The sequence below is a fragment of the Rhipicephalus microplus genome, chromosome X (genome assembly GCF_043290135.1).
Source record: "Rhipicephalus microplus isolate Deutch F79 chromosome X, USDA_Rmic, whole genome shotgun sequence".
Lineage (NCBI taxonomy): Eukaryota > Metazoa > Arthropoda > Arachnida > Ixodida > Ixodidae > Rhipicephalus > Rhipicephalus microplus.
Genome location: NC_134710.1, coordinates 354455949 through 354482190, shown reverse-complemented (window position 1 = coordinate 354482190; position 26242 = coordinate 354455949). Strand labels below are relative to the sequence as shown.

General features: G+C 46.2%; 1 protein-coding gene across 1 annotated transcript in view; it reads right to left on the bottom strand.

Annotated features, from left to right (window-relative positions):
- LOC119161989 (nose resistant to fluoxetine protein 6) overlaps positions 1–26242 on the bottom strand; it is a 109488-nt gene that overhangs the window by 20842 nt on the left and 62404 nt on the right. The window contains exon 13 of the mRNA XM_037414477.2: positions 1911–2031. Within this exon, the coding sequence (XP_037270374.2) occupies positions 1911–2031 (121 nt within the window). The remainder of the gene's footprint in view (positions 1–1910; positions 2032–26242) is intronic.

Genomic DNA, 26242 nt, shown 5'->3' with positions numbered 1-26242 from the left:
TACAACAGCCGCCCGTCATCAGCATAAAGCAATTGCGTGTTTCGCACGCGGAAAAAAAAATAAAGCATTTGGCTTGGAAAAACCACCGTGCTTGTTCACATGCGCAAACACCCGACAGAGGTTACAACTAATGTTTGAAATATTACCGAACCATCATCATATAGTCATCTTGATGAAAAAGCGCACTGGCAGGTACGGACCCAAAAGGGGAACTACAAGGCTATAATAGGCTCGTAGTTGTAACAGAAAGCATGGTAAGAGGATTGAGCTGTGACGAGAAGATTAACGCATCTTCCGCTAGTTCGCCGAGTGAACGAATGTTTTTTTCTGTCTCGAGGATTGAAAGATGCGGAATGGAGTCGCTGCTTCTCGAACATACATAGCAGCTATCTATCCTTCATAGTAACAATACATGAGATCATATGCGGTAGTGTCCAAGAATAGTGCTGCACAGTGCATACATTTCCTATATATGTTCTTGAACAAACTCACTTTAAACAGCGAAGCTGCTTGTCAAATCGTTTCTTGTTCATTTCGCATTAAAAAAACTATCATCATCATCATAGCAGCGTATGCGCAGCAGAAATTTGTTAAATTTCATTGCTTACCACTGGTTTTCTAAAAAGGAAGACAACAGTTAGCTTAACAAAACGTCATTGCCACAGAACTTTGTGTGGCCTATCAAAAAACAATTATCATCATAAACGTGCTTGTGCCAAAGAAATTGGTTACATTACACTACACACAACTTCCATAAAAATGAAGGTGACAGTTAGCCAAACAAGTAGCGTGTTTGTGACAAAAATATTACCACTGTCACGGGATACTCAGTAGTTTAAAAACCTAGTATACAGCTCGTCTAGTACGGCACTAGTGCAAATCTATTGGACACGCACAAGTGTTCCACAGCTGCCATAGCACATCTGGGTGGTTATAATTGTGCTTTGGATGCGCATAGATGTTCAAAAATCGTGGTAACATTTAAAATGTTGCACACATAACTTACGCTAGGAGCTGGTTCATTCAACGTGGGTTAATTCGAACTGACATCTTGGTTACGGTACAGCCGTATGTATTTCCATGGGGAGAACATCACAATAAGTCGAAGAGATCGGTATCGATGACGGTTAGTTCGTATTGAGAGCCCCCCGGTTTTCATCTCTTCATGCAGAAGTCTGCCCAGAGTGATCACAGTATGTTCAGATGAAAACAAAATGAAATAGCACCGTTTCTGTGCATATAGGATTCCGTATGCTGTGCTGGAGCTCTTGGGCAAGCTAAAAATTGTACTCATGGGGTCACGATAGAATAAATGGAAGCAAATAAAAACAAATAATTGTTGTTAAATTACCCTTATTCTGTTGAACAAAAACACGCCGCAATATTTTTACTTCCATTGCACTAATCTAATATGTAGCCTAAATTAACTGTTTTGAAGCTTGAGCAGCGTTATATATTTCAATAGTAAGGCTCACTGCTCTTGAATGCATGTTGGTGTTTGCTTCTGGCGTGAATTGTTCTGTGAATGAACGAATGAATTTATTCTGTTTGCTGTTAAGGGTTTCAAGAACCTAATCAATGAAATCAGCTGCGACAAACGTGTAGTAGCTCCGAGTTCGCAATTTCGAGTTCAGAGGAGGCTTTGAATTCAGCCCGCGATGTGTGGCGCAAAGTTTGTACATTATAGCGCCCACCCACTCATTTTAACTCCACCTAATACGAACAACTTTATAGTCACACTCGAGTTCATATTCACGAGATTTTACTGTATCTCTAAAGGTGCAATGCTATTTGCATCTTTATTAGTTCACTTATATTTCATCGGGGAAGGAAGTTCGCTATATTGGCCATGCTGCTTGCTCAATGTATCAATCAGTTAAGATATAAAGACGGGCTCAAAAAACACTTGCCTTCGATAGACGCCGTTCCTTGTAGTTAACCATGATAAAATACGTAATACATCCGGAAAAGTAGGCGACGGCGTGGTAGAACGGCATCACGTAATAGTTGTCCAAGGTGTCGACAAGCATTCTGTAACGCAAAATGATTACGTTGTAGGATAAAGGAAGCTCTTCACGTTCCTACTGTAGCTGAATAAAAATAGTTTTCGCAATAACAACACGTGTAGAGAGTTGAAAGCTCGGTGCGAAATGAGCATGATCAATGAGAAAAAGTGAAAATACATAACCGGTTAGAAAACAAATGGCCTTCAGGCTCGTACGCAGGAATTCTGCCTGAGCCAATGCGTAAAACTCATGCGACTGGCATTGCGTGTTGCACTGCCGCCTTCTGGACTGCATTACAACCAAGGTTTGCACAGTGAACTTTCTGGGCGGTATAGGCGAGGACGAAAGCAGATGAAGTTATCTGCAGACGGCATCGTATATACGCTACGTGATGCAGCAATAACTTTTCTTTAGCTTTTATCAGCTCGGACGAGCTTCCCGAGTGCGGTCTTGCATGCCTTGAACTATGCCACGGGGAAAGTGGGGCAAATATAGAAAGCGCCCGCAGTACTTCTTGCAGCGTTCGTTAGCGCATACTGAATTGCCGTTCAAACCAATAATAAATGTAACCAAGATAAGGCAAGTTTGATGGCACCTAAGTTCCAGCCACGTATCAAATATGCTTAGGGTATTTTAGCCTGTATCTTATAAGACGTTTACATTACCTTTCTTCAGTAAAAAAAACATGTAGCCTAAAAAAACGAATAAATGAATCACATAATAAAGGGTGTAATTAGACTGATCTAGTGTCTTGAGGTAGAACATGCTTGCATTGTTCGAAGATAATGACCCAAAAATAGAAAATAAAAATTGCCTTACATTAGGTGATCGTTTCTCCCATTTCCGACTTACCTTTGCTCTCGAAATTTTGCTTCACTTCCGCCATCACCAATTTATTGAACAAATTTAATTGCTTAGCCTGTCCATTAAAGGGGCCCTGCAACACTTTTTGAGCGGGATTAGAAAACGCTACTCATCGGTAGTAGGGGCTCCCGAGAATGCGCGAGCTAAATTTTATAACGCAGCGCGTGGCCTGTGATTCATAATAAATTATGAAAGCCAGCTGAAAAATGCCTTCTCTGATTGATTGATTGATGTCTGGGGTTTAACGTCCCAAAACCAATATATGATTATTAGAGACGCCGTAGTGGAGGGCTCCGGAAATTTAGACCACCTGGGGTTCTTTAACGTGCACCCAAATCTGAGCACACGGGCCTACAACATTTCCGCCTCCATCGGAAATGCAGCCGCCGCAGCCGGGATTTGAACCCGCGCCCTGCGGGTCAGCAGCCGAGTACCATAGCCACTAGACCACCACGGCGGGGCAAAATGCCTTCTCTTCTCCCGACAAATGAGGGAGGACGCCTAAAAATCTCTCGTAGAAGGTTATCTATCAGCTATTGGCTGATTTGAACATGGCGTGTTTGGTTGTTATAGGAAAGGCCACAGGAGGCTGCGACTTTTCCACGCGTGTGCGCGCGATCACACTGAAAAAGTCGCGTTTTCGGAGAAAAAACAAGAAAAGTGCTCAAGGTCACTAGGTGCGTGTGACTTTTTTTTTTCGCCGCTACCATCGCTTTATTGCTTAGCTTCCGGCGTTTTCGTTTGGACGAGAGAAGAGAGAATGCGATTGCAGCGTGCGACAAATTCTTGTAACTCCGCTCGTACTGGTCATATTCTTGAAATTTTGAGGCGTTGAATTCGTAGGCCAGCAAGTTATTGAAGCGAATCTTATTCATGGTTACTTGAAAAAAGCTTCAAGAACCATTTATAGTTATTCTTTATCAAAGTACATAATCAGTTCTGCCTACGTTTGCCTTCGTTATTTCGTGGCAGGATGTAGATAAACAAAATATCGAATTTAGGGTCAAGCGTTTTAATTTTCAAATTCTTGATCGTTAGCTTCATCATCCTGAAGCTAGATAACATGATTTTAAATTATTTGCCGCAATTTGTGCCCTGTCGGTCTTGTAATCTTATGAGAATTGTTGTTTCTTGAGCCGTGTTTTTTAAATAAATTTTACCCAAAAAAGGTCGATAAAAATTTTTGTGATATATGTCTTGGCAAACATCAATTTTCCTGCAAGTTTGCGCGCCCACAATGTTTTGTTGTTGTTCTTGCAAGACGTGATGATTTGATTTTCATAATGTAACAAGACTTTCTTTAAATATTTGAGCAAATTTACTAATTTACTAAAGAAACCTACTGAGGCCGCTATAGTTTTTTGTGCGTCTTTAATACCTCTGTCAGTACCAAAGAGCGCGTAAAAACAGCTGAAGCAGCAAAACCTGACTGCAGGTTCTTTCTCCAGAGATCTCAATTAAGCGTAAAATGTATGCTGTCAATAAACTGACTGAACAAGTTTTGCTGAAATTTCAAGTAGATTACGTAATAGCAACTTCAAGCAAGCCATATTATTATTCCATCTATCTTTCTCTCTTTAGACACACACACACATACACACACACGCACACACCTATATATATATATGTATATATCTATCTATCTATGTATCTATATATATACATATATATATATATATATATATATATATATATATATGCATTCTCTATACATTCCTTGCTATTATTGTCTGTTCGATCTGATTATTATTGTGTCATATATTGAAAAGGGTTGTTCAACAAGCAGGAGTTAACTTGGCGAATGAGAGCGCAAGGGCTAACTGAACGCAAGCCTGCGATCCCAGCAAGTCTTCTTTTCTATGCTCGAGCTCCATGCCCACTGCCCTCGTTACAATTATTCCCGGGCGATGAGGGAGCCATCCTGGTGACCTAAGGACAGGTGTACACAGAAGGGTCATGGTATGGCTTGAGTCGAGAGATGTGTACGATTTCTCGTCCCCGATGGCTCTTGTCCAGAAATGCATCCAGCGGCTCGACAAGGTAGTTGACAGGGGATGTTTGGCGTACAACTCGATAAGGGCCATGGTACCTGGACGAAAGCTTGTGGGAGAGTCCTGGAGGAGTAGAAGGAATCCATAGCCACACCAGTGAGTTCGTAGCAAAGCTCATAGGCGTGGTTGACGCGTCGTGGCGATGTTTTTGGCGCGTCTGGTCTTGTGACGCGAACGCACGAGCAAGCTTCCGACATTCTTCAGCGTGTGCTGCTGCTCGAGAAACGGTAGTCATCTCTGAAGGGTCCGGTCGATAAGAAAGAATGGTATCCATTGTTGATGATGGCACGCGTTCATAAAGAAGAAGTAAAGGCGAAAATTCAGTGGTGCTTTGCGTTGCAGTGCTGTAAGCATATGCCACAAAACGCAGTATGCTACCCCAATTTGACTGCTTGGATGAAGCGTACATGGCCAGCATATCCCCAAGTGTACAATTAAAACACTCTGTCATTCGATTAGTTTGCGGATGATAGGTTTTGGTAGTGCGGTGTATGATGCGACACTCGCTCAACAACACTTTGATGGCATCGGAGAGAAAAAAGTGGCCGCGGTCGCCTAGTACCTCCCGAGGTGCTCCATGCCTTAAAACCAGGTTTTGCAATATAAAACATGCAACGTCTTTTGCGGTAGCAGAAGGTAACGCAGCTGTTTTAGCGTACCGCGTTAGGTGGCCGATAGCGACAATGCCCCAGCGGTTGCTACTTGAAGTATAGGGAAGCGGGCCGCAAAGGTCGATTCCGACACAATCGAAAGCTCGTGCTGTACATGGCAACGGCTGCAAGGGGCCTGTGGCATGTTGAGTGGACATTTTGCGTCGCTGGCACGTAAGGCAAGACCTTACGTAACGGCGAACGAAACGATACATACCGCGCCAGTAGTTCCGCAGCTGCAAGAGAGTGTATGTTTTTAACACACCAGCGTGGCCACATTGCGGATCATCGTGGAACGTGGCGCAGATATTAGAGCGCAGATGTCGGGGAATGACGAGCAACCACTTACGGCTGATCGAGCTGTAGTTTCGGCGGTAAAGCAGGTTATTCCGAATAGCTAAAACTAGGGTGGGCGTCCGGTTTGAGAGAAAGTCCAAAAGAGAAGAAATCCAATCATCTTTGCGGTGCTCGGAAAGCATGTCCGAAATGCTGATGGCCAAGGCAGCACTGGCGGAGATAGGCGAGCCGACAGGCTCTGAAGCCGATGGCGAACGTGACAGGGCATCGGTGTCGGAATGCTTCCGGCCAGAACGGTAGATAACACGGATATCGAACTCCTGTAAGCGCAATGCCCAACAAGCGAGCCGACCATTACGATCTTTTAGATAACCAGCAAAGCACATGGTGGTCTGTTACAATATCAAACGGACGTCCATGTAAATAAGGCCAAAATTTTCCGATTGCCCAAATAATGGCGAGGCACTCTCTCGGCTTTACTGAGGGTGCGGCTTGCATAGGCAACGACGTACTCGTCAAAGCCGTCCTTGCGTTCGGCCAGTATGGCCCCTAGCCTGACACCACTAGCGTCCATATGAAGCGCCGTTGGAACAGATGGATCGAACCGTCGGAGTGTGGGAGGCGTGGTGATGAGCCGTCGGAGCTCCTGAAATGCATCATTACATGCCTGCGACCACGCTGACAAATCAGAACTTCCGGCAAGAAGATTGGTCAAGGGAGCGATAATGGAGGCGGAATTGCGGACGTAGCACCGGAAGTAAGAACATAGGCCGATGAAGCTTCGAAGCTCTTTGATGGTGGTTGGCTTTGGGTCCGGGAGAATGTTTGTAGGGTCGTAGTTGTAGTTTTGTAGGGTTGTAGTTTTGTAGGGTCCGGGAGAATGCCGTCCTTAGAAACCACATGGCCGAGAATTACAAGCTTGCGAGCGCCGAAGTGGCATTTCTTCAAGTTAAGTTGAAGTCCCGACGCGGAAAGGCACGTAAGAACTTGCTCGAGGCGGCCGAGGTGGGTCGCAAAGTCGCTTGAAAATACCACAATGTCGTACAAATAACAGAGGCACGTTTTCCATTTCAGACCCCGCAAGATGGTATTCATCATCCTTTCGAAAGTGGCAGGCGCATTGCAGAGGCCAAAGGGCATAACGATGAACTCATATAGTCCACCCAGTGTTACAAAGGCTGTCTTCGGGCGGTCACCCTCTGCCATGGGCACCTGCTAGTGGCCGGAGCGTAAATCTAACGAAGCAAAGAACTCTGCTCCTTGTAGGCAGTTCAAAGCATCATCGATGCGCGGCAGAGGGTACACGTCTTTGCGCGTTATCTTGTTGAGTCGACGGTAGTCAACGCAGAACCGGATGGATCTGTCTTTTTTCTTGACGAGAACAACCGGTGAAGCCCAGGGACTGTTGGAAGGCTCGATGATGCCACGTTTCAACATGTCGTCCACTTGTTTGTCGATGACACGGCGTTCAGCAGATGACACACGGTACGGACACTCCTTTAGCGGGGCTTGTTGACCAGTGTCAATACGGTGAACGACCACAGAGGTTCGGCCTAAGCCTGACTGGTCACGATCGAATGAAGAGCGAAAGCGGAGTAAAAGATTTATAATCTCTTCGCGCTGAGTTGGTGCGAGCTCAGAGTCGATGGCATCCGAGAATACGTCCAGAACATCATTAGGCGCGTTGGTAGGAGTGACAGCACAAATTGGGAGCGAAACCATAGAATCGGGTATAGTAGCCGGAAGAATGCACTCGTAAGGTTCGTAGCTTTCCAGGCATTCTCCACGTAGTAGGGATGACGGGCTGTTCGAGGGATTGCACAGATAAATGGCAGCGTGACCATTGCGAAAAACGACGACGGCAAACGAAAGCATAATATTTCGACGGCACGCAGATGTGACCGATGGCATAAACAACACAGGCGATTTGGGAGGGGAGGCACACGACACCGAGACAACAAAAGCTGAGAAAGGCGCAATGTCAATGTCAGAAGCAGCAAAAACTCTACACGAAGCGCCATCGTTGGGGTCCTAGCATGGCCCAGATAACGCGAGTTCGGAACGAGCACAGTCGACCAAAACAGAATTTGACGAAAGAAAGTCTCACCCAAGGATAACGTCATGCGAAGAACGGAATAAAACTACAAATGCGACGACGTACATCGGACCTTGAATGACGACTCGTGCAGTGCACAAAGCTGAAAGCTAAATATGATGGGACGTAGCAGTCTGCAAAGATAGGTAAGGAAGTTTCGTGCTCACTTTCTTCAAGTTTCGGCACAGTTTCTCGCTAATTACAGATACAGCAGCTCCAGGGTCAACAAGTCCGTGCACCTTAACCATCAATATAAAGTTCGATTTAGTTCTGGGGGCAGCAGTTAGGTCTTTAAATTTTCGCTGCCAACGCAGTTCTTGCCTCGTGAACTGCGCCCGTTAAATTTCCCCTCATGTTGGGCTGTTGCGACGTAAGATTGGAGAAATAGATTGACGACGAGGAGAAGGTGAACGGCTTGAGCCGGATGGTCGGCGACTACGACGTACGTCTAGAGGTGGATCGGCAGGAACGGGATATAACGGCTGAGTGGGCATGGTGGGCATGTAATGTGAGGCCCCTCCAATGTCATGAGAAGGGAAGCTGCGTCGATGGCAGTGACGAGCTACGAGGCCTGGGATGCCACATGAAAAACATATCGGCCGATTATCCGAGTGCGCCATTGGCTGTGACGGTAAGGGCACAGTTCGCTGAATAAGACATCGTAAATGGTCGTGCAGGTGGCGGCGTCATATAAATGTTCTGAGATGTTTCGTATACAGCCGAAGACGGGACGTTAAGCGAGCGGGAAGGTGGCGTCGACGAATAAACGTGGCGAGTAGCTTCGTAGATGGCCGGAGACGCTGGCGCACGTGGCCGAGCAACTGCGGCTGCATACGTTAGTGGTGCGGTAACAGTTGGTAGAGACTGAGCTGGCGGCAATGCTTCGGCAACATGCGATTGAATGAACTGGAGAAGCGAAGGTGACAAGGGTACCATCGGCTCGGTAGTTCTTTTGATTACAGATAGCTGCCGGGCGATCTCCTCGCGTATGAATTGCTTTATGAGTGGCATCAACGCAGAGTGGTCCACGGGGTCATGGTGATAGTCAAGGGGCGAGATGTCCGCGGTGTCTTGAGTAGCGCAACGTGTAGAAGCGCGCTGCCTACACAGCTCATCATAGCTTTGGCAGAGCTGAATCACCTCGGAAATAGTCTGGGGACCCTTCGCAGCAAGCATTTGGAATGCACCGTCGTTGATTCCTTTCGTGATGTTCTTGATCTTGCCTGCCTCATCCAGAGTCGAATCGACGAGCTTGCAGAGAAAGAGCAATTTTTCGATGTAGCTCGTGAAAATTTCATCTGCTCTCTGTACTCTGCCCCGCAAGCGCTGTTCAGCACGAAGGCGGCGGACAGTAGGACCATATATATATATATATATATATATATATATATATATATATATATATATATATATATATATATATATATATATATATAAATAAATAAATAAATAAATATATATATATATATATATATATATATATATATATATATATATATATATATATAAATATATATATATATATATATGGAAAGAAGTGTATACTTAAGGGCTCGTTTTTCTGTTGAACACAATATTATTGAGATATAAGAGACATTAATGCCAAGGAAAGTATAGGGGAAGATATTAGACCAAACTGCAATTTAACTATGAAGAAAGAAAAGTAGGTGAAAAGATAACTTCCCCTGAGCAGGTACCAAACCTGCAAGCATCGAATAACTTGTTCGAGGCTCTATCACTGAGCTACCACGGCAGCCATCTCCCCAGCCACTTTATTGGGTTTATATGTGAATTGAAACGTAGCAGTGTCAGTCAGTGCCACCAGTAGCCATGGTGGCGAGTGTGGCACACGTAAACATATATATATATATATATATATATATATATATAGTGAGCGATGAAAGAATGCCTGTACGTGCATCTATTGTGAAATACTCCCTGAAAATAATAAAGGTAGTAACAAACACACTTCTACACTTCCAACACACAACAACACTGAATAAGTGAGTTAAGATGACTAAAGTTTGCAGAATTTTTTTCAGACTGTTCTTTTTTAAGTCATGACAGAAATAGTGATTTCTTCTTAGCACCATTGAAAGAATGAATCTTGGTCCCACAAGCAGTGTTACACAAATCATTGAAATTGTCGTGCCCTTACGGTGCCTTATCATGTCTTCGAGCAGCCAATACCCTGAAAACAAAACAGCTTTCACTGTTTTGTTGAAATAATACCTTTTAGGCTGTTGTGTTTAGGAGCCAGTAGGGGAGTCAGTTGAAAGCTTCGACAGGTATATTTTGCCATTTGTAATATTTTTGTTTGTTGTATTCGAAAAATTCTGCTGAAAATAGTAGCCTATCTGGTTAGTTAGATATATAAATATATATATATATATATATATATATATATATATATATATATATATATATATATATATAAAGAGAGAGAGAGACGGTATACGTGCGAGAAAGCATGCAATTTTGTAAGGAATTGGCATTTCGGCCGCGCCGTGGTCTCGTACAAGCACCCGCACTTTTTTTACGTACCAGACCCACTCAAGCTTCCCACTGGATATATATATATACAATGTATATATATATATATATATATATATATATAAATATATATATATATATATATATATATATATATATATATATATATATATATATATATATATATATATATATATATATATATATATATATATATATAAGGGGAAGAAGTGTATACCTAATGGCTCGTTTTTCCGTGTTTTAACACAATATTAATGAGATCTAACAGACAGTGATGCCAAGGAATGTACAGGGGAAGCTATTAGAACCAATGGAATGTAAATAAGAAAGAAAAATGGATGAAAAAATAACCAGCCGTGAGCAGGAAACCGTGAGCAGAATAACCTGCTCACGGCGTGGTATTTTTTCATCCACTTTTCTTTCTTATTTACATTTCATTGGTTCTAATAGCTTCCCCTGTACATTCCTTGGCATTACTGTCTGTTAGATCTCATATATATATATATATATATATATATATATATATATATATATAAGGTAAAGAAGTGTATACCTGAGGGCTCGTTTATTCGTGTTTCTGACACAATAATAGTGAGATCTAACAGACAATAACACCAAGGAATGTATAGGGGAAGTTGTTAGACCAATTGTATTTTAAATGTGAAGAAAGAAACGTGGGTGAAAAGATAAATTACCGTGAGCAGGAACCGAACCTGCGACCTTCGAAGAACGTGTTCGATGCTCTACCACTGAGTAACCACGGCGGCTATCCCCCCAGCCACTTTATTGTGTTTACATGTGAATTTAAACGCAGGAGTGTCAGTCAGCGCCACCTGTCGACTATTAGTCAGCTGCCAGCTCGTAATAAGTTCACGTGCCGCGTGACGTCAAACAGGCGCATATAGAGTGTGGCAAACTCGCCTCCATGGCTATGGATGGCGCTGGCTTACGCTCTCACGTTTAAATTCACATTTAAACCCGAAGAAGTGGCATGGGGGATAGCCGCCGTGGTAGCTCAGTGGTAGATCATCGAACGCGTTATTCGAAGGTCACAGGTTGGGTTCCTGCTCACTGCAAGTTATCTTTTCAACCACTTTTCTTTCTTCAAATTTTTAATTTTTAATAAAACTGGGATAATAAGTTCCCTCCACATATCTCGTCAAAAAAAAAATATATATATATATATATATATATATATATATATATATATATATATATATATATCATTTCATGCCAAATTGTCCCAGACATGGCACTCGCCATCTCAGATTGTGCAGATAAAATTTACACGTTTCGCGTACACTCCATTGAGTAATGCGGCCACTGTTGCACGACACTTTTTTCCAATACTGTGGCGCCTCCTAAAAATTTGTTTGCTTTTGCAAAGCGCGCACAATAGAAAAATGTATATAAAATCAATATTTCTCTGCGGAACTTGCAAACAGTGCTTGAGCTACTAAAGAAGCTTTGTTCAGTTGTGCTGCACTGCACTGTTCCAAAATTTTTGTGCTTACGTAGCAGCTAGGCTATTTCCAAACCTCAAAAATTTTGAAGTTCGCCAGTTTTTCCTATGCTATCTGGAACTCTCTTTAAGCAAGCTCAATATTACTGTGATTTTAAGGAAAGTTCTTTTTTGCACAAAATTGTTAAGGAGCGAAATGAGCTTCAAATATTCCCGAAAAATATTTCAAATCGGCAAATATAAGCGATTTGTCCTATATTTGACCACATTTCTTGGACTGATGCGGTTTTCATAATGCGGAGTTTATAAGACAACTTCATGGTCAAGTAATGAAGAAAGTCTGATGATCTGATGAATGTTTTTTTTTTGTTTTAGGAAGAAAATGAATTTTGAAGTTGGCCTTGAAAGTGCACCCTGCATTCTTTTTGGTCATTTCACCGCAAAGCACGTGGCCGCCCTTTTGGCGGGCACTCGTCGCAAAAAACAGTAAGGTGCGAGATGTATGTAAGCGGTTAGTGAGTGGTCGAAAGTCTTGTTAGTTTGAATGCAAAGCCACGAGTATAGAGTTCGCTTTACGGTGTGAGGTTACTTGGCATGCTCTTTGAGAAGTATACGCAAGCTTGCAGTATCGTTGGCACATGGTGCTACAGGGCTTTGTGCACTACTAGTGTACGCAAGCGAAAGTGTATACAACGTGTACTATTTGTGTCAACGATATTGCAAGCTTCTGTGCTGCTCACATGCTTCCCAACTGGCAAGCCGAGCAAGCTCACAGTGTAAAGCGAACGCAATGCTCGTGGCCTTGACACCAAAGCAACAAGGCTTTCGAACACACAAAAGCCGCTGACATACATCTCGAACGTCACCACTTCCTGTGTTTACTGTCAGCCGAAGGAGAGACGACGTGCTTTGCGCTGAATTGGAACAAAGATTTCAAGGTGCGCTCTGAGGGCCAATTTATTATTTTTTCTTCCCAAAACAAACACTATTAGCTTAGGCATTTTTCATCACATAACCACAGAGTGGCCTATCGAACACAGGATCATGAGTTTTTTTTTTTCTTGGACCACATCAGTACGAAAAATTCGGTCAAGTACTAGACTGACTGCATAATTTTGCCGATTCCAAAATTGTTCGGAATGATTTAAAGTATATTTGGCCCCTAAACATTCTTGTACGAGAGTGAATATTCCTGAAAACCACAATAATATTAGGATCGCTTAAAGACAGTTTCCGCTACCATGGTAAAAAATGGTAAACATTGAAGATTTTTGTGGTTTTTGAAAAGGCCTAGCTGTTAGCAAATGCAAAAATTTTGATACGGTTCAGTAGCAAAACTAAGCAAAATTTTCTTGATAGCTCAAGCGCTGTTTTGAAGCTCCGCAAACAAATATGGATTTTACATACATTTTTCTATAGCGCACACTTTGGCAAAAGCAAACAAACTTTGAGGGAGTACCACAGCCTTGGAAAGAGTTTTTGCCCAAGAATGTTTGGCCACAATACGCCATGCGGTGTACGCAAACAGTGTAGATTATATCGACAGAATCTGAGACGGCGAGCGCCATTTCTGGGATACTTGGCATGGATTGACTCATGTAAAGTCCTGCCCGTGGCAAGTTATCTTTTCGCCAACTTTTTTTCTTCACATTTACATTACAATTTTCCGACTAACTTCCTCTATACTTTCTTTGACATTATTGTGTGTTAAGTCTCATTATACTGTGTCGAAAACACGGAAACATGAGCCCTTAAAGGGGCACCGTCACAAAAATTTTGGCCTCACGTTTTTCTGCTGCAATGCGTTGCTGGGGGCCTGTTAGTCAACAAACAACACATCGTTTGCTGCAACACGTGAGAGATAATTCATTATAGGCCCCTCATTAATAATCAGTTTAAGTTTCGGTTTGAGAGAGTTCCAAAAACTGGGTGTAACTGTTGCCACCTAGCGTGTGCAGCTCTTGACCACGTCAGTACACAAAACTTTGACACATTTCCACACGGTCCATATCAGGAATTACTTTTGCATAGGAAATAGGACTGGAATGTCGCCAAACACAAGACTTTTTAAGCATGCGTCACGGCCACGCACTCGCGACCGGCCACCGAGAAATATAGACTTCGGGAACTAACGCGGCAAATAAAAAAATGGCGGCTATGACCTCATAATAACTTGTTTTGTTGACCGCAGCGCGGTGACGTGAGGAAAGTAGGGGGTCCCCTCGGGGTCCTCTCCGAGAGTGTCTATAGCGTTAGCATGTCGGTCACTCACGCAAACTTCAAAATTAATTTAAAATACTTTCCAAGCCATATTCGCTGTTAGTATTTTGCAGATGATACTCGAATGTTCACGAGAATCGACGGCGCAGGCTATCTCGGCTCTAACATTTCATATATATATATATATATAAATATATATATATATATATATATATATATATATATATATATATATATATATATATATATATATATATATATATATATATATATATATATATATATAAGGGAGAGAAGTGTATACCTAAGGGCTCGTATTTCCGTGTTTTTAACACAATATTAATGAGATATAACAGACAGTAATGCCAAGGAATGTACAGGGGAAGTTATTAGAACCAATGGAATGTAAATAAGAAGAAAGAAGAAAGAAAAGTGGATGAAAAAATTACCAGCTGTGAGCAGGAATCGAATATATATTTATATATATATATATATTATCCTCTTTTTTTTCTCTCACCCAATGATTCAAGATTGTATAAAGCTGAGCACCAACAAACTGTATGCTCAATCCTGATGAAGGCCAGACTCTAGGCCGAAATGTCGAGATAAACCACGTTGTGACCGCTCACGGAGGATCTACTTGACTACTTGCAACGCTACGGCCACTCAACCACCATGCCTGCCCATATATATATATATATATATATATTATATATATATATATAACCTATATATGTATATATATATATATAGGTTCTCGTTATTCTCCGACGACTAACCCTGCTTCCTGCTCTTGTAGATGCCTTCAAACAAATAACAAGAAAAGCGCGCAATGCACCGGCAGTCTGCGCGTTCCACCACACCTTGCGCTAAAACAAGAATACTGACGGCTTGTGTTGTGACCAGTTCACGGCTGCGTGAGAGAATAACAGGTCAGAGACGTTCATGTGGCTTGCGAGGAACATTTTGTGTGTAAGGTTGTCTAAAGTTTTCGGGCACAAGTTCACCCTGAATAAATATTCTTTGCCAAGAGGTGTACCATTTGTTGGTAACATCTGGTCGAGGTGCTGGGTATGTTCCCAAGTCCATCACAGGCCAGGGACCTAACTCCGGACCCCCCAAGGTTGGAGCCAGTGGAATTGACGCCTGTTCACGAATGTACGAGTCCCCGTCTACGAGGTGAGTAGTCCGAGTTGGCCCCCTCTGCAATTTGTCAAGTGCAGTGGAGATCGCAAACATCACCATGATGGCCCCTCAAGCGATACCGTCTCTGTCCGGTATTGCCGCGGATTCACCCCGGGTACCAGAGGTCTTCCACTGTGACATTTAAAAAATTGCTGAGGACTGGTTTGCTGACTTCAAACGTTTCGCCGGTTTGAATGGTTGGGATGAAGCCAAAAAACTTCATTATGTCTACGTGGCACTGCGACATTCGGCACATACGTGGGTTGAAAATCACATAGCGTCATTGTTCACACGGGATGACTTTTGAGAGGAGCTGCTCATTACCTACCCGAACACCGGCTACCCTACCCGATCACTCACCGCAAGGAGAAGGCAGAGGCCACTCTTCTTGGAAGAAATCAAAGGATCAATAAGAGCGTAGCTATGTACACGGCCGAAGAGAAGAAGCTGCGGCACCTGATGCGCGGAGTAAAGGAGGAGATTTTTGCAGGCGTGGTGCGTAATCTTCCGCGGACCGTGGCAGAGTTTAGATCACAGCCAACGACAATGCAGAGGACACAGCAGCAGCGTGCACGACAGTACAACAGGAACGTGAACGTCTGTCCAGCTAGCGTGGTGTCGGTTACCCTCACCAACAACATTGACGTTCTGCGCGAAGTAGTGAGAGCTGTCGTAAGGGAAGAGCTACAGAAAATGTTGTGTACGCGCGTGCAACCGAAACACGGCCGCTCCATGTGTTGTGCCTCACTTGCAGGTGCGGCCCGAAGCGCTACCCGCCTGGCGCCGTTGGGACTCTTGTCCCAGCTGCCACACATCGTGTTGCACGTGTGCGCTCGCTGGAGTGACTCTACCCTCGCCGTAACCTCCTCTCGTCTGCTTCTAAAGGAAAGCAATAAAAAGTATCCTGCCAGGCGCTGTCTCGTGTGGTTCCTGCGCCGCGGGGCTCCAGACACAAGCATAACACTGGCGACAAGAAGTGGAATTTATTAAGTGCGCAGCTCTCTCGGTTACACCCATGGCTACTGCAGGAATGCAGAACGCCATCGAGCCTTTTAGCGGCAAGAAGTGGTCATCGTGGATCCAACGCCTGACCTTCTACTTCGTGGCGGACGACGTCTAAAACGAATCCCCCCCCCCTCAAAAAAAAAACGCGCGCTCCTCCTGACGCTATGGGGAGCCGACACCTTTGAAACTGCCTGCGCCTTGGTCGCGCCGAAGACTCCTGGAGAGGTGGGCTATGTCGACATAGTTGCCCTTCTGCAGAAGCACTTCGATCCACGACTGTCTGAGTTGTACAGCCGGTACATGTACCAGCGACGCGACCAGCGGCCGGAAGAGTCGATCAGCAACTACATTGCTGCCCTCAGAAGCTTGTTAGCTGACTATAACTTCGGAGTGCCAGCGACAACGTCTGCTACATCGACGCCACCGGCAGAAGGCCACGCAGCCGTTCTTACAAACCCCACCATGCTGCCCCAAGATGTGATGCTTCGCGACCAGTTCGTGTGCGGCATCCGAGACGAGCATCTCCAGCAGCGACTATTTGCGGAGAAAGACTTGACTTATCAACGCGCGTTGGACTTGGCCCTGTCGTCCAAAAGTGCGTCGAAGCAGCAACAAGGCCTTAAAGGACGACGGAGCGATGAGCTCTGCGGAAGTGCACAAGACTTCGCAGTCTAAAAAGGAAACCAAACATTCGGCTCAGCAACGGCGCTGCTACCGATGCGATGGCTGGCACGAGACTGACACCTGCAAGTTCAAGACAGCGCAATGCCGTTTTTGTGCCAAAAAGGGTCACATTGAGAACGCCTGCATCTCCAAAAAGAAGAAAATTAAAGGAGGAAACCTCAACGCCCGGCAAGGAACTCACCTGGTTAACGCTCAACCTGTGAGCTACGACCTCGCGGACACCGATAGGTGCTACGACCTACATGCCGTGAGGGGGCGACAACACTGCCCTAAATTCCTCGTTTACGTAAAAGTCGAGGGAAGGCCCCTGAAATTCGAAGTGGACACGGGCGCCGCATGTTCTCTTATCAATGAGGCTACCTACCACCAAACGTGGCCATCGAACGCCCCTAAGCTTTCGAGAGAACCCCTAAACTTACGCACCTGGTCAGGGGAAGAACTTAGCACCCTCGGTTCGGCACAAGTTCGTGTGCGTTTCAAATCAAAGGACTACTTGCTGCCCCTGCTGGTAATGAAAGGGACTGGGTGCAACCTGCTCGGGCTTGACTGGTTTTCAACACTGAAAATACGTGTTCACGGAGTAAACCAGGTCGATGAACCAAGTCAAGAGATACAGGATGTTCTCCCACACCATCCTGGTGTATCTAAGGAAGGTATCGACGGCTACGTGTGTCCATTGGTACACTTGGACATGGAAAAAAGTGCCACACCCAAATTTTGCAAAGCACGGCCAGTGCCCCTAGCTTACCAAGAGCCTATGGAGGAAGAGCAGGACCGCCTTCAAAAACAAGGTATCCTAGAGCCGACGCAACAAGCCGAAATGGCCACACCGTTGGTGTGGGTGCGCAATAAGGTTGGAACATTTCGCGTTTGTGGAGATTACAGGAGCACAGTTAACGCGGTGGTCAAGAATACTGCGTACCCGCTCCCGACAACTGTGGAGGTGTTCGCAAAGTTGCGTGGTGGGACGACGTTTTTGACGCTAGACCTTTACCAGGTCTATCAGCAGCTAAGAGTGGACGACAAGACAGCTGCACTGCTTACCGTCAACACCACCGAAAAACTGTTCAAGGTGAAGCGTCTCCCTTTTTGAGTATCCGCTGCGCCAGTCATCTTCCAGTGGATGATGGAGATTACACTTGCCGGAATCAAGGGGGTGAGTGTCTGTCTACCTTGGCAACATTATTGTCAGCGGGAAGGACGTTAAAGAGCATGCGCAACGTCTAGAGCAAGTCCTGTTGAGGCTAAGCGACAAAGGTCTGCGACTCAAGCAAGAGAAGTGCCACTTCGGTATCAGCTCAGTCCAGTTTCTCGGTCATAAAATCGACGCTCAAGCTGTCCTATGACCAAAGAGAAGGTAAAGGCAATCCTCGAAGCGCCAAAACCGACGGAAAAGACCTCGGGACAGGCTTTCTTGGGGGTTCTCGCCTTTTACGATCGTTTCTTTGAGAACACAGCGACGGTAGCTGCAGAGTTGTATAGTCTTCTCAAGAAGAACACGCCCTGGAAGTGAGAGAAAAAACACGAGGCTGCTTTTGATATGTTTAAGATAATGATTAGGTCTTCGACAGTCCTTGCACACTATGATGAAAAGAGGCCTCTCATTCTGTCTGTGAATGCGTCCCCATACGGCATCGGCGTGATTCTCTCTCAAAAGAATGCGTTCGGCCGAGAGGCTCCCATTGCATTCGCGTCACCAACTTTGGGAACCGCCGAGAAAAACTACTCACAGCTCGATAAAGAAGGTGTTGAGGTAGTTTATGCTGCCAGCCACTTTCACCAATATGTTGCTGGCCGGCAGGTGACCGTATTAACGGATCACCAACCACTCCTAGGCATCATGGGAGAAAAGATGCAAATCCTTCAGATATTGTCACCGAGGATGACTCGATGGTGTCTCAAATTGGCCCCATATGACTGCGACTTCGTGTACAGGCCTGGACGTCTGCACCAAAATGCTGACACGCTCAGCAGGCTGCCACTGTTCGCGCAGGTAGATGAGCGTGCCCTCCGGGAGATGTTCTTATGCTTGCGTCTGCGCCACGTTTCGAGCTGTCACCGTGTCAACTGGCTGAGCTCACCTGGAGTGACCCACTGTTATCCCGCGTGATGACAGCCATTTCAAACGGAGAACTACACCGGTCGCCCAAGCAGGAATTTTCGGCAGTCGCAAAGCTTGGGCACGAGCTCTCGCTACAGGAGGGTTGCGTAATCCGGGGTGCTAGACTGGTCGTTCCAGAGAAAGCAAGGAAAGACGTTCTCGACTTTGCACATGCGGGTAACAGGGGCGTGGTGGCTATGAAGGCGTGCGCTCGAGGCTATTTTTGGTGGCCCGGTGTCGACAACGACATAGAGCGGGTGGTCGAAGGTTGTGCAACTTGCTGCCAGCACCAGAAAATACCAACTAAAGCACCAGCCCCCCAATGGAAACGTGCGACAACACCATGGCACACAATCCACGGTGACTTCGCTGGGCCTGTGGAGGGAAGGATGCTGTTATTTGTAGTCGACGCATACAGCAAGTGGCTCAATGTGCACATCATGCGGAATATGCGGTCGCGGACACTGATCGAGGAAATGCGAAACCTGTTGGCAACTTTCGGCATTCCCCAGAGGCTGGTCACGGACAACGGCCCGTCCTTTGTTTCTGCGGAAATGGAATAATTTCTGAAAAAGAATCGGGTGATGCACATCACAAGTGCACCCTATCATCGAGCCACGAATGAGCAAGCCGAAAGAATGGTGTATGCAACGAAACAGGCACTGGCAAAGGATCAGTCAGGAACATGTGCGTCCAGGCTCGCTCGTTTTCAGCTGAAACAGCACACCACCGTTTAAGTAGCGACAGGCAAAATGCCAGCTGCACTCATGTTCGGTTGCGAACTCTCAACGGCACTGACACGCATTCAGCCGCGACCAGCTGAGAGGATGACCACTGACCACAGCGCTACGAAATTGCCAAGAAAGGTGGCCATCGGGCAAACGGTCTTTTTCCGCAACTTTGAAGGAAGTCTTGCTTGGGTTGGCGGAACTGTGTTAAGGAGACTCGGACATCAATCTTGGCTAATGAAGTCAGGAAGTGGAACAGTTCGTCGGCACCTTGATCACATGAAGCCAGGTGCAGAGGCCTACCCGACAGAAGATTTGCCGTGGAATGATCTAACTACCCGACCAGCAGCAAGTGATCAACAAGACACAGTGCCGGCTCCGTACGTGATCTCGCTCCCAGTGGAAGCATTGCCGCCGCTTGATCTTCCCACAACGCCCGACTCCAAACATCGGGAAGCTGAGGCCAGGTTGGACACTTGTGTGACGCAAGCTTGCGATGACCAACCCAGCGGGTCTGCGCAGCACCAGACTGCGCCGAGGCACCAACGTGATCGGCGTCCACCTGTCCGATACGGTGACCCCGTCTAAGGGGTGAGGGATGTTGTGTACGCACGCGCAACCGAAACACGGCTGCTCCATGTGTTGTGCCTCACTTGCAGGTGCTGCCCAACGCGTCGCCCGCCTGGCGCTGTTTGGACGCTCGTCCCAGCTGCCGCACATCGTGTTGCACATGTGCGCTCGCTGGAGTGACTCTACCCTCTCCTAACCTCCTCTCGTCCGCGTCTAAAGGAAAGCAATAAACAGTCTCCTGCCAGCCGCTGTCTCGTGTGGTTTCTGCGCCGCGGGGCTCCGGACACAAACATAACAGAAAATACAACTCACGCAAAGCCCACCAGCGGTGCCTTCACTCGCGGATGTTATGCGTGAAGAAGTGCGGCAAACTATTCTTCCGCCACAGCCCCAAGTGCTGCACTGAGCACAACCACAACCTAGACCTCAGTAGTAGTGTGCGCAAGTAGTGCGACAGAACCTTGGACGCAAAAGCTTTGCTCAAGCTGACGTTATGCCCTCGACATTTCCGCGCGGCACGCCACCGCCCATTCCGGAAGGCAGGCCCCGTAAAAGCGGTGAGTGGCGCACTGCAGATTAACGCCCCCTTGGCTACCACTGCGGAGAGGCAGGTCACCTTTATCGAGTGTGTCACTATCGTCCAGTACGACTGCGCGGTTTTCCTGTCAATGTACCCTGCCCACGGAACGGTGAGGGGATCTAAGAGATCTACGAGATCTAAGAGTTTTTGTCATCGCGCCATACGCATCAAAACACTCAGCAGTGGAAATCGCAATCAACAGCTCCAATGCGCTACTGGTCGCTGAGCCTTAGACCATCATCCATTTTCCCGAGCCCTCGATCACCTAGCCCGAGCCGGGAAAACTAGAGCCAGCGACTAGAAGAGCCTCCTTCGCTGGCCCGACCAGACGATTGCAGTTGCATAGCGACATATAAGTGCAGTAAGGGTGACTTTACCGGTGAACTGTTAGTCTTCATCAACGACCTGTAAGCCAGTGAACTAATTGACACTGGGGCGGAGTACTCCGTGGTCAGTAGCCTTCTTGAAAAGAAGTTGAAAAATGTACTGACTCAGTGGACGGGACGGCAAATACGTACCACCGGAGGGCACTTAGCCCCGTGGGACTCTGCACATCAAGAATAGGGATTAGGGGATTCGTCCATGTCGGCAGCTTCATTGTTCGTCCAGAGCGTTCCCATGAGCTGATTATAGGCACGAAATTGTTACAGGCAAACAGCGCGATCATAGACTAGCAAGAATCTAATGGCTCCTTTTTCACAGAGAACGCTGTCGAAATGTGTCAAATAGATCAACCAGCCGTTTTATCTTTCCGCATTGTGGATAAAGACGTAACAGTGCCGCCACGTTCAAGTGCGACCGTTCTCGTTAAAAGTGACATATTTCGTGATTATGTGGGGCTAGCAGATGGAAGCATCGGACAGCTAACTGAAAAGGAAATCTGCGTGGCAAGAGGTTTGGTGAACATTCGTAATGAATGTGCGGACGTCCCATTGACCAACTTTGGTAGTGAGGTGCAGCATGTAGCGAAGGGAACAGCTACACAAACGCTGCATGAATATATTCAAGTTGCCAATGTTTGCACTCTTGATAGAGACCAACCCGATTTTGAACCAGTGGGCAGCGTCCTTGAATCAACAGACATTGACAAGCGAGCTCTCATCTCCACAGAGAGAGCAGATTGTTGATCTGATAAAAAATTTGCGTAATGTTTTTCCACTTCGTCGAAAGTCGGACGCACTCCAGTCTTCAAGCACCGCATCATGGTTGAAAATGTTGGACCAGTGCATCAACGTCCATATAGAGTAGCTCTGAAAGAACGAGAAGCCATAAAAACAAACAAGTACAGGAAATACTGAAAAATGATGTAATACAGCCATCACATAGTTCTTGGGCATCACCGGTGGTACTGGTCAAAAAGACGGACAATACCCTGAGGTTTTGTGTTGACTACAGAAGGCTGAACCTCGTCACGAAGCGGGACGTTTATTCACTACCGCGAATTGATGATGCCCTGGACAAGCTACAAAATGCTCATTTGTTTCGTCATTAGATTTAAAAAGCGGATACTGACAAATCGAACTAGTTGAGCGGGATCACTAGAAGACAGCGCTTGTGACACCAGATGGTCTATACGAGTTCAAAGTACTCCCTTTTGGCTTGTGTTCTGCTCCCGCAACCTTCCAAAGAATGATGAACATTGTCCTCTGCGGACTTGAATGGCAATCGTGCCTCGTCGATTTCGATGATGTAGTAGTTTTTCCTTCTACCTTCGAGCAGCACATCCGCCGTCTCAGGACAGCACTGAACGTCATTCGTGCAGCAGCACTGATTATCAAACCGCAAAAATGCGACTTCGAATTTCGCGAGCGTCGGTTCCTCGGGTACATTGTTAGTGTTGAAGGTGTCCGCCCAGATTCCGAAAAGATTACAGCTGTCGAAAATTTTCTGATGCCACGGGACAAGAAGGCCTTGAAACGATTCCTGGGACTCTATAGACGCTTCATTGAAAACTTCGCGATGCTCGCTGAACCATTGACACGACTTACAAAAGGAGGTGTGTCGTTTGCCTGGCAGAAAGAACAAGAAGATGCTTCCTGTGAGTTGCGCGGCCGTTTGCAATCTCCTTCTATTCTTGCTGACTTTGACGAAGATGCCAAAATGGGCATCCATACCGACGCCAGTAACGTTAGGCTTGACGCCAATCTCATTCAATGACAGAATGGACAAAAAGGACTTATTGCATACACAAGGTGCATTCTAATACCGAGTCCAATTACTCTGCTAAAGAGAAAGAATGCCTCACAGTTACATGGGCCATCAGTAAGTTGCATTGGTGTCTATATGGCAAACCTTTTAGGGCAGCCCCGCCGCGGTAGTCTGATGGCTAAGGTACTCGGCTGCTCACCCGCAAGTCGCGGGATTTAATCACGGCTTCAGCGGCTGCATTTCCCATCGAGGCGGAAGTGTTGTAGGACTGTGTGCTCAGATTTCGGTGCACGTTAAAGAACCCCAGGTGGTGAAAATTGCCGGAGCCCTCCACTACGCGTCTCTCGTATTCATATGGTGGTTTTGGGACGTTAAACACCAGATAGCAATCAAACCTTTCAGGCCGATCCGTCACTATCACTCATTGTGTTGGCTGGCAAATATAAAGAACCTTTCACAAAGGCTTGCTAGATGGAGCCTACGTCTGCAAGAAAATGACATCACCGTTCTGTAAAAATCAAGTTTCAAGCACAATGACGCAGATTGCCTGTCACGTGGACCAGTTGAACAGTCATCTTCTGAAAATGACGAAGATTTCCAATTTCTTGGAGCTCTCGACGCGTCCGATATGTCCCGTCAACAACGAATGGATCCGGCTCTGCTCCTGCTTATCCAATACTTGGAGGGTCAGCCAGCAAGGGTACCGCGAGGTTGCGACCGGGGACTACGTTTCTATGTTCTCCGGAATGGCGTCCTCTATAAGCGAAACTTCGAACACAGTTGTGAGACTTTTCTGTTTCTCGTACCATCTTCACTGCGAGCGGAAATATTAGAAGCATGACACGATGACCCTTCAGCTGGGAATTGGGTGTTAGCCGGACTTTGCCCAGAATCCGCCACAGGTATTATTGTCCGATTGTCACAGGTGCCGTTGATTCGGGAGGCGATCGCCGGGCTAATTCCAAGGGCCGAAGTATCGGCCCCCCAAACCGCACCACGAAAGCGTGGACAGTTTAGAAGTGGCCCTATTTGGCGCGCCAGCGGACGCCGGCTGTGGCCCAAAGAACAAGTCAGAGCCGAGAGTTGATAAACAAAACAAAATTATGTTCTCAATTATGGCAGATCAAAATGATACACAAGTTTGCACACTTGACAATAGTTGAATAAAATATGTCACCATTCAAACAACGTACTACGCAGTACAATCAACCACTCTCGAAACAATGGACACAGACAACAACACGCACTACAATGAAGTCGCATGCATCGAACAACCAAGACACTTAAAGACTAAAGAGTTAGAAAACTTATTCAGTCCAAAGTTCTTGAAACAAAAGTCTGGATGATACTCTTCCGAGAATCACTCACTCAAAGTCCAGCGTTGTTGTCGTTCCGCTGCCCCCGCAGTTTCTCTTCCAGGAAACCTCGCGTCTTCAATTCGCCGCTCTCAAAGCTTCAAACTTCTTCGCCGGAAACACGTCGGATTCTCACTCGCAGCTGTTGCCACGCGTCTTCGCTCGATAGCGGTAGACACACACTCTTGCCTGTAGCTCGAGTCTTCACCCCTCAGGTGGAAATCCTCTTCTTCTCCTCCTTCGTCACGGAAGACAAAAGGCTTCGCCCACAAGGCGGAACACCCTACGCACTCTGGCGCATACTTTCTTCTTCTCCTGCTTTGTCTTTAAGGACAAAACCTTCGCCGACAGACGCAGCGGAATACCCCACGCACACTGGCGCTAACTTCCTTCTTCTCCTGATCTCCCATCTCGGCTGCTCGATTAAAAACTTTCCGCACGAGATTCCAGGAAGTTCTCGTCATTTTGTCGGCGCGATGCGCAGCGAAGACTGGGGAAAGGGCGAGATGGTACGAGGGCCGTCCGCGAAAGATGACGCAACCCTGCATCACCACGCCCCTTTTCATCGAGAACTCTCTAGGGCTTGCTCGGCCGCCGATGCGAGGTGAGGAGGTTCGTCGGCGAACCTACGCTTCCGAGAGGGGAGAGGGACGCGCGCCCGGGGAGTCTTTGGATGCTTGCTTTCTTTCTTTACCATTGACCTCGCGGCGTCACTCTAACGCTTCGTCGCGAGAATTTGGCGGCGCGCCCTTTTTGAGCGCTCTTTTTGTGACACTGATGGTAATGAACTCTGTACAGCACTAAGTGAAGTCGTGCCAAGAGTGTCAAAGGCACCAAGTACCACCTTTAAAACCAGCAGGTCGGTTGAAACCAATAGAGCTACCCAAAGTACCTTTTGAGCATGTGGCAATAGATTTACTTGCAGCATTTCCTCTCTCATCATCCGGAAAACGGTGGATTATTGTAGCGACAGACTGCATGATTTTCTATGCTGAGACATCATCTCTCGCAAAAGAAACTGCGAATAAATTGGCTCAGTTTTTGTCAGCCAGATAGTGCTACGGCATGGCGCTCATAAGGGTGTCATAACCGACAAAGAGAGACAGAGTTTACTGCCCGTTTCATGCAGTATATTATGAAACTGACCAATTCCGACCACAAAAGTAGTACAGCTTACCATCTGTAGACAAACGGCTTAACTGAAAGGCTCAATAGAACGCTGGCTGACATTCTCTCAATGTATGTAGAAGTATAACATCGTTCATGGGACGGCATTTTATGGTATGCCACCTTTCTGTATAACACCACAGTAGAGGAGACGACACGCTTCACGCCATTCCAGCTTGTTTATAGTAGGACAGCAACAACGACCTTAGACGCTTTGTTACATGTCAGCAATAAAAACTAAGATAACGCTGATATTAGCGAACACATAGAGAAAACAGAAGAGGCCCGGCAGTTGGCAAGGCACAGCATAATTCAACAGTACGGCGTTGACTCAGATCGCTATAACCTAAAGCGAAGAGATGTCCAGTACGATCCCGGATACAAAGTGTGGGTATGGACCCCTGCACGTGCACGTGATAATTCCGAAAAGCTGATGTCGCACTATTTCGGCCATTACAAGGTACTTCGCCAGTGAGCACCTTAAACTACTAGGTCATCCCCGAAGGCCAAGCGGGCTCGATTCGACGAATGAATCACCCTGAAGTCGTTAATGTGGTACG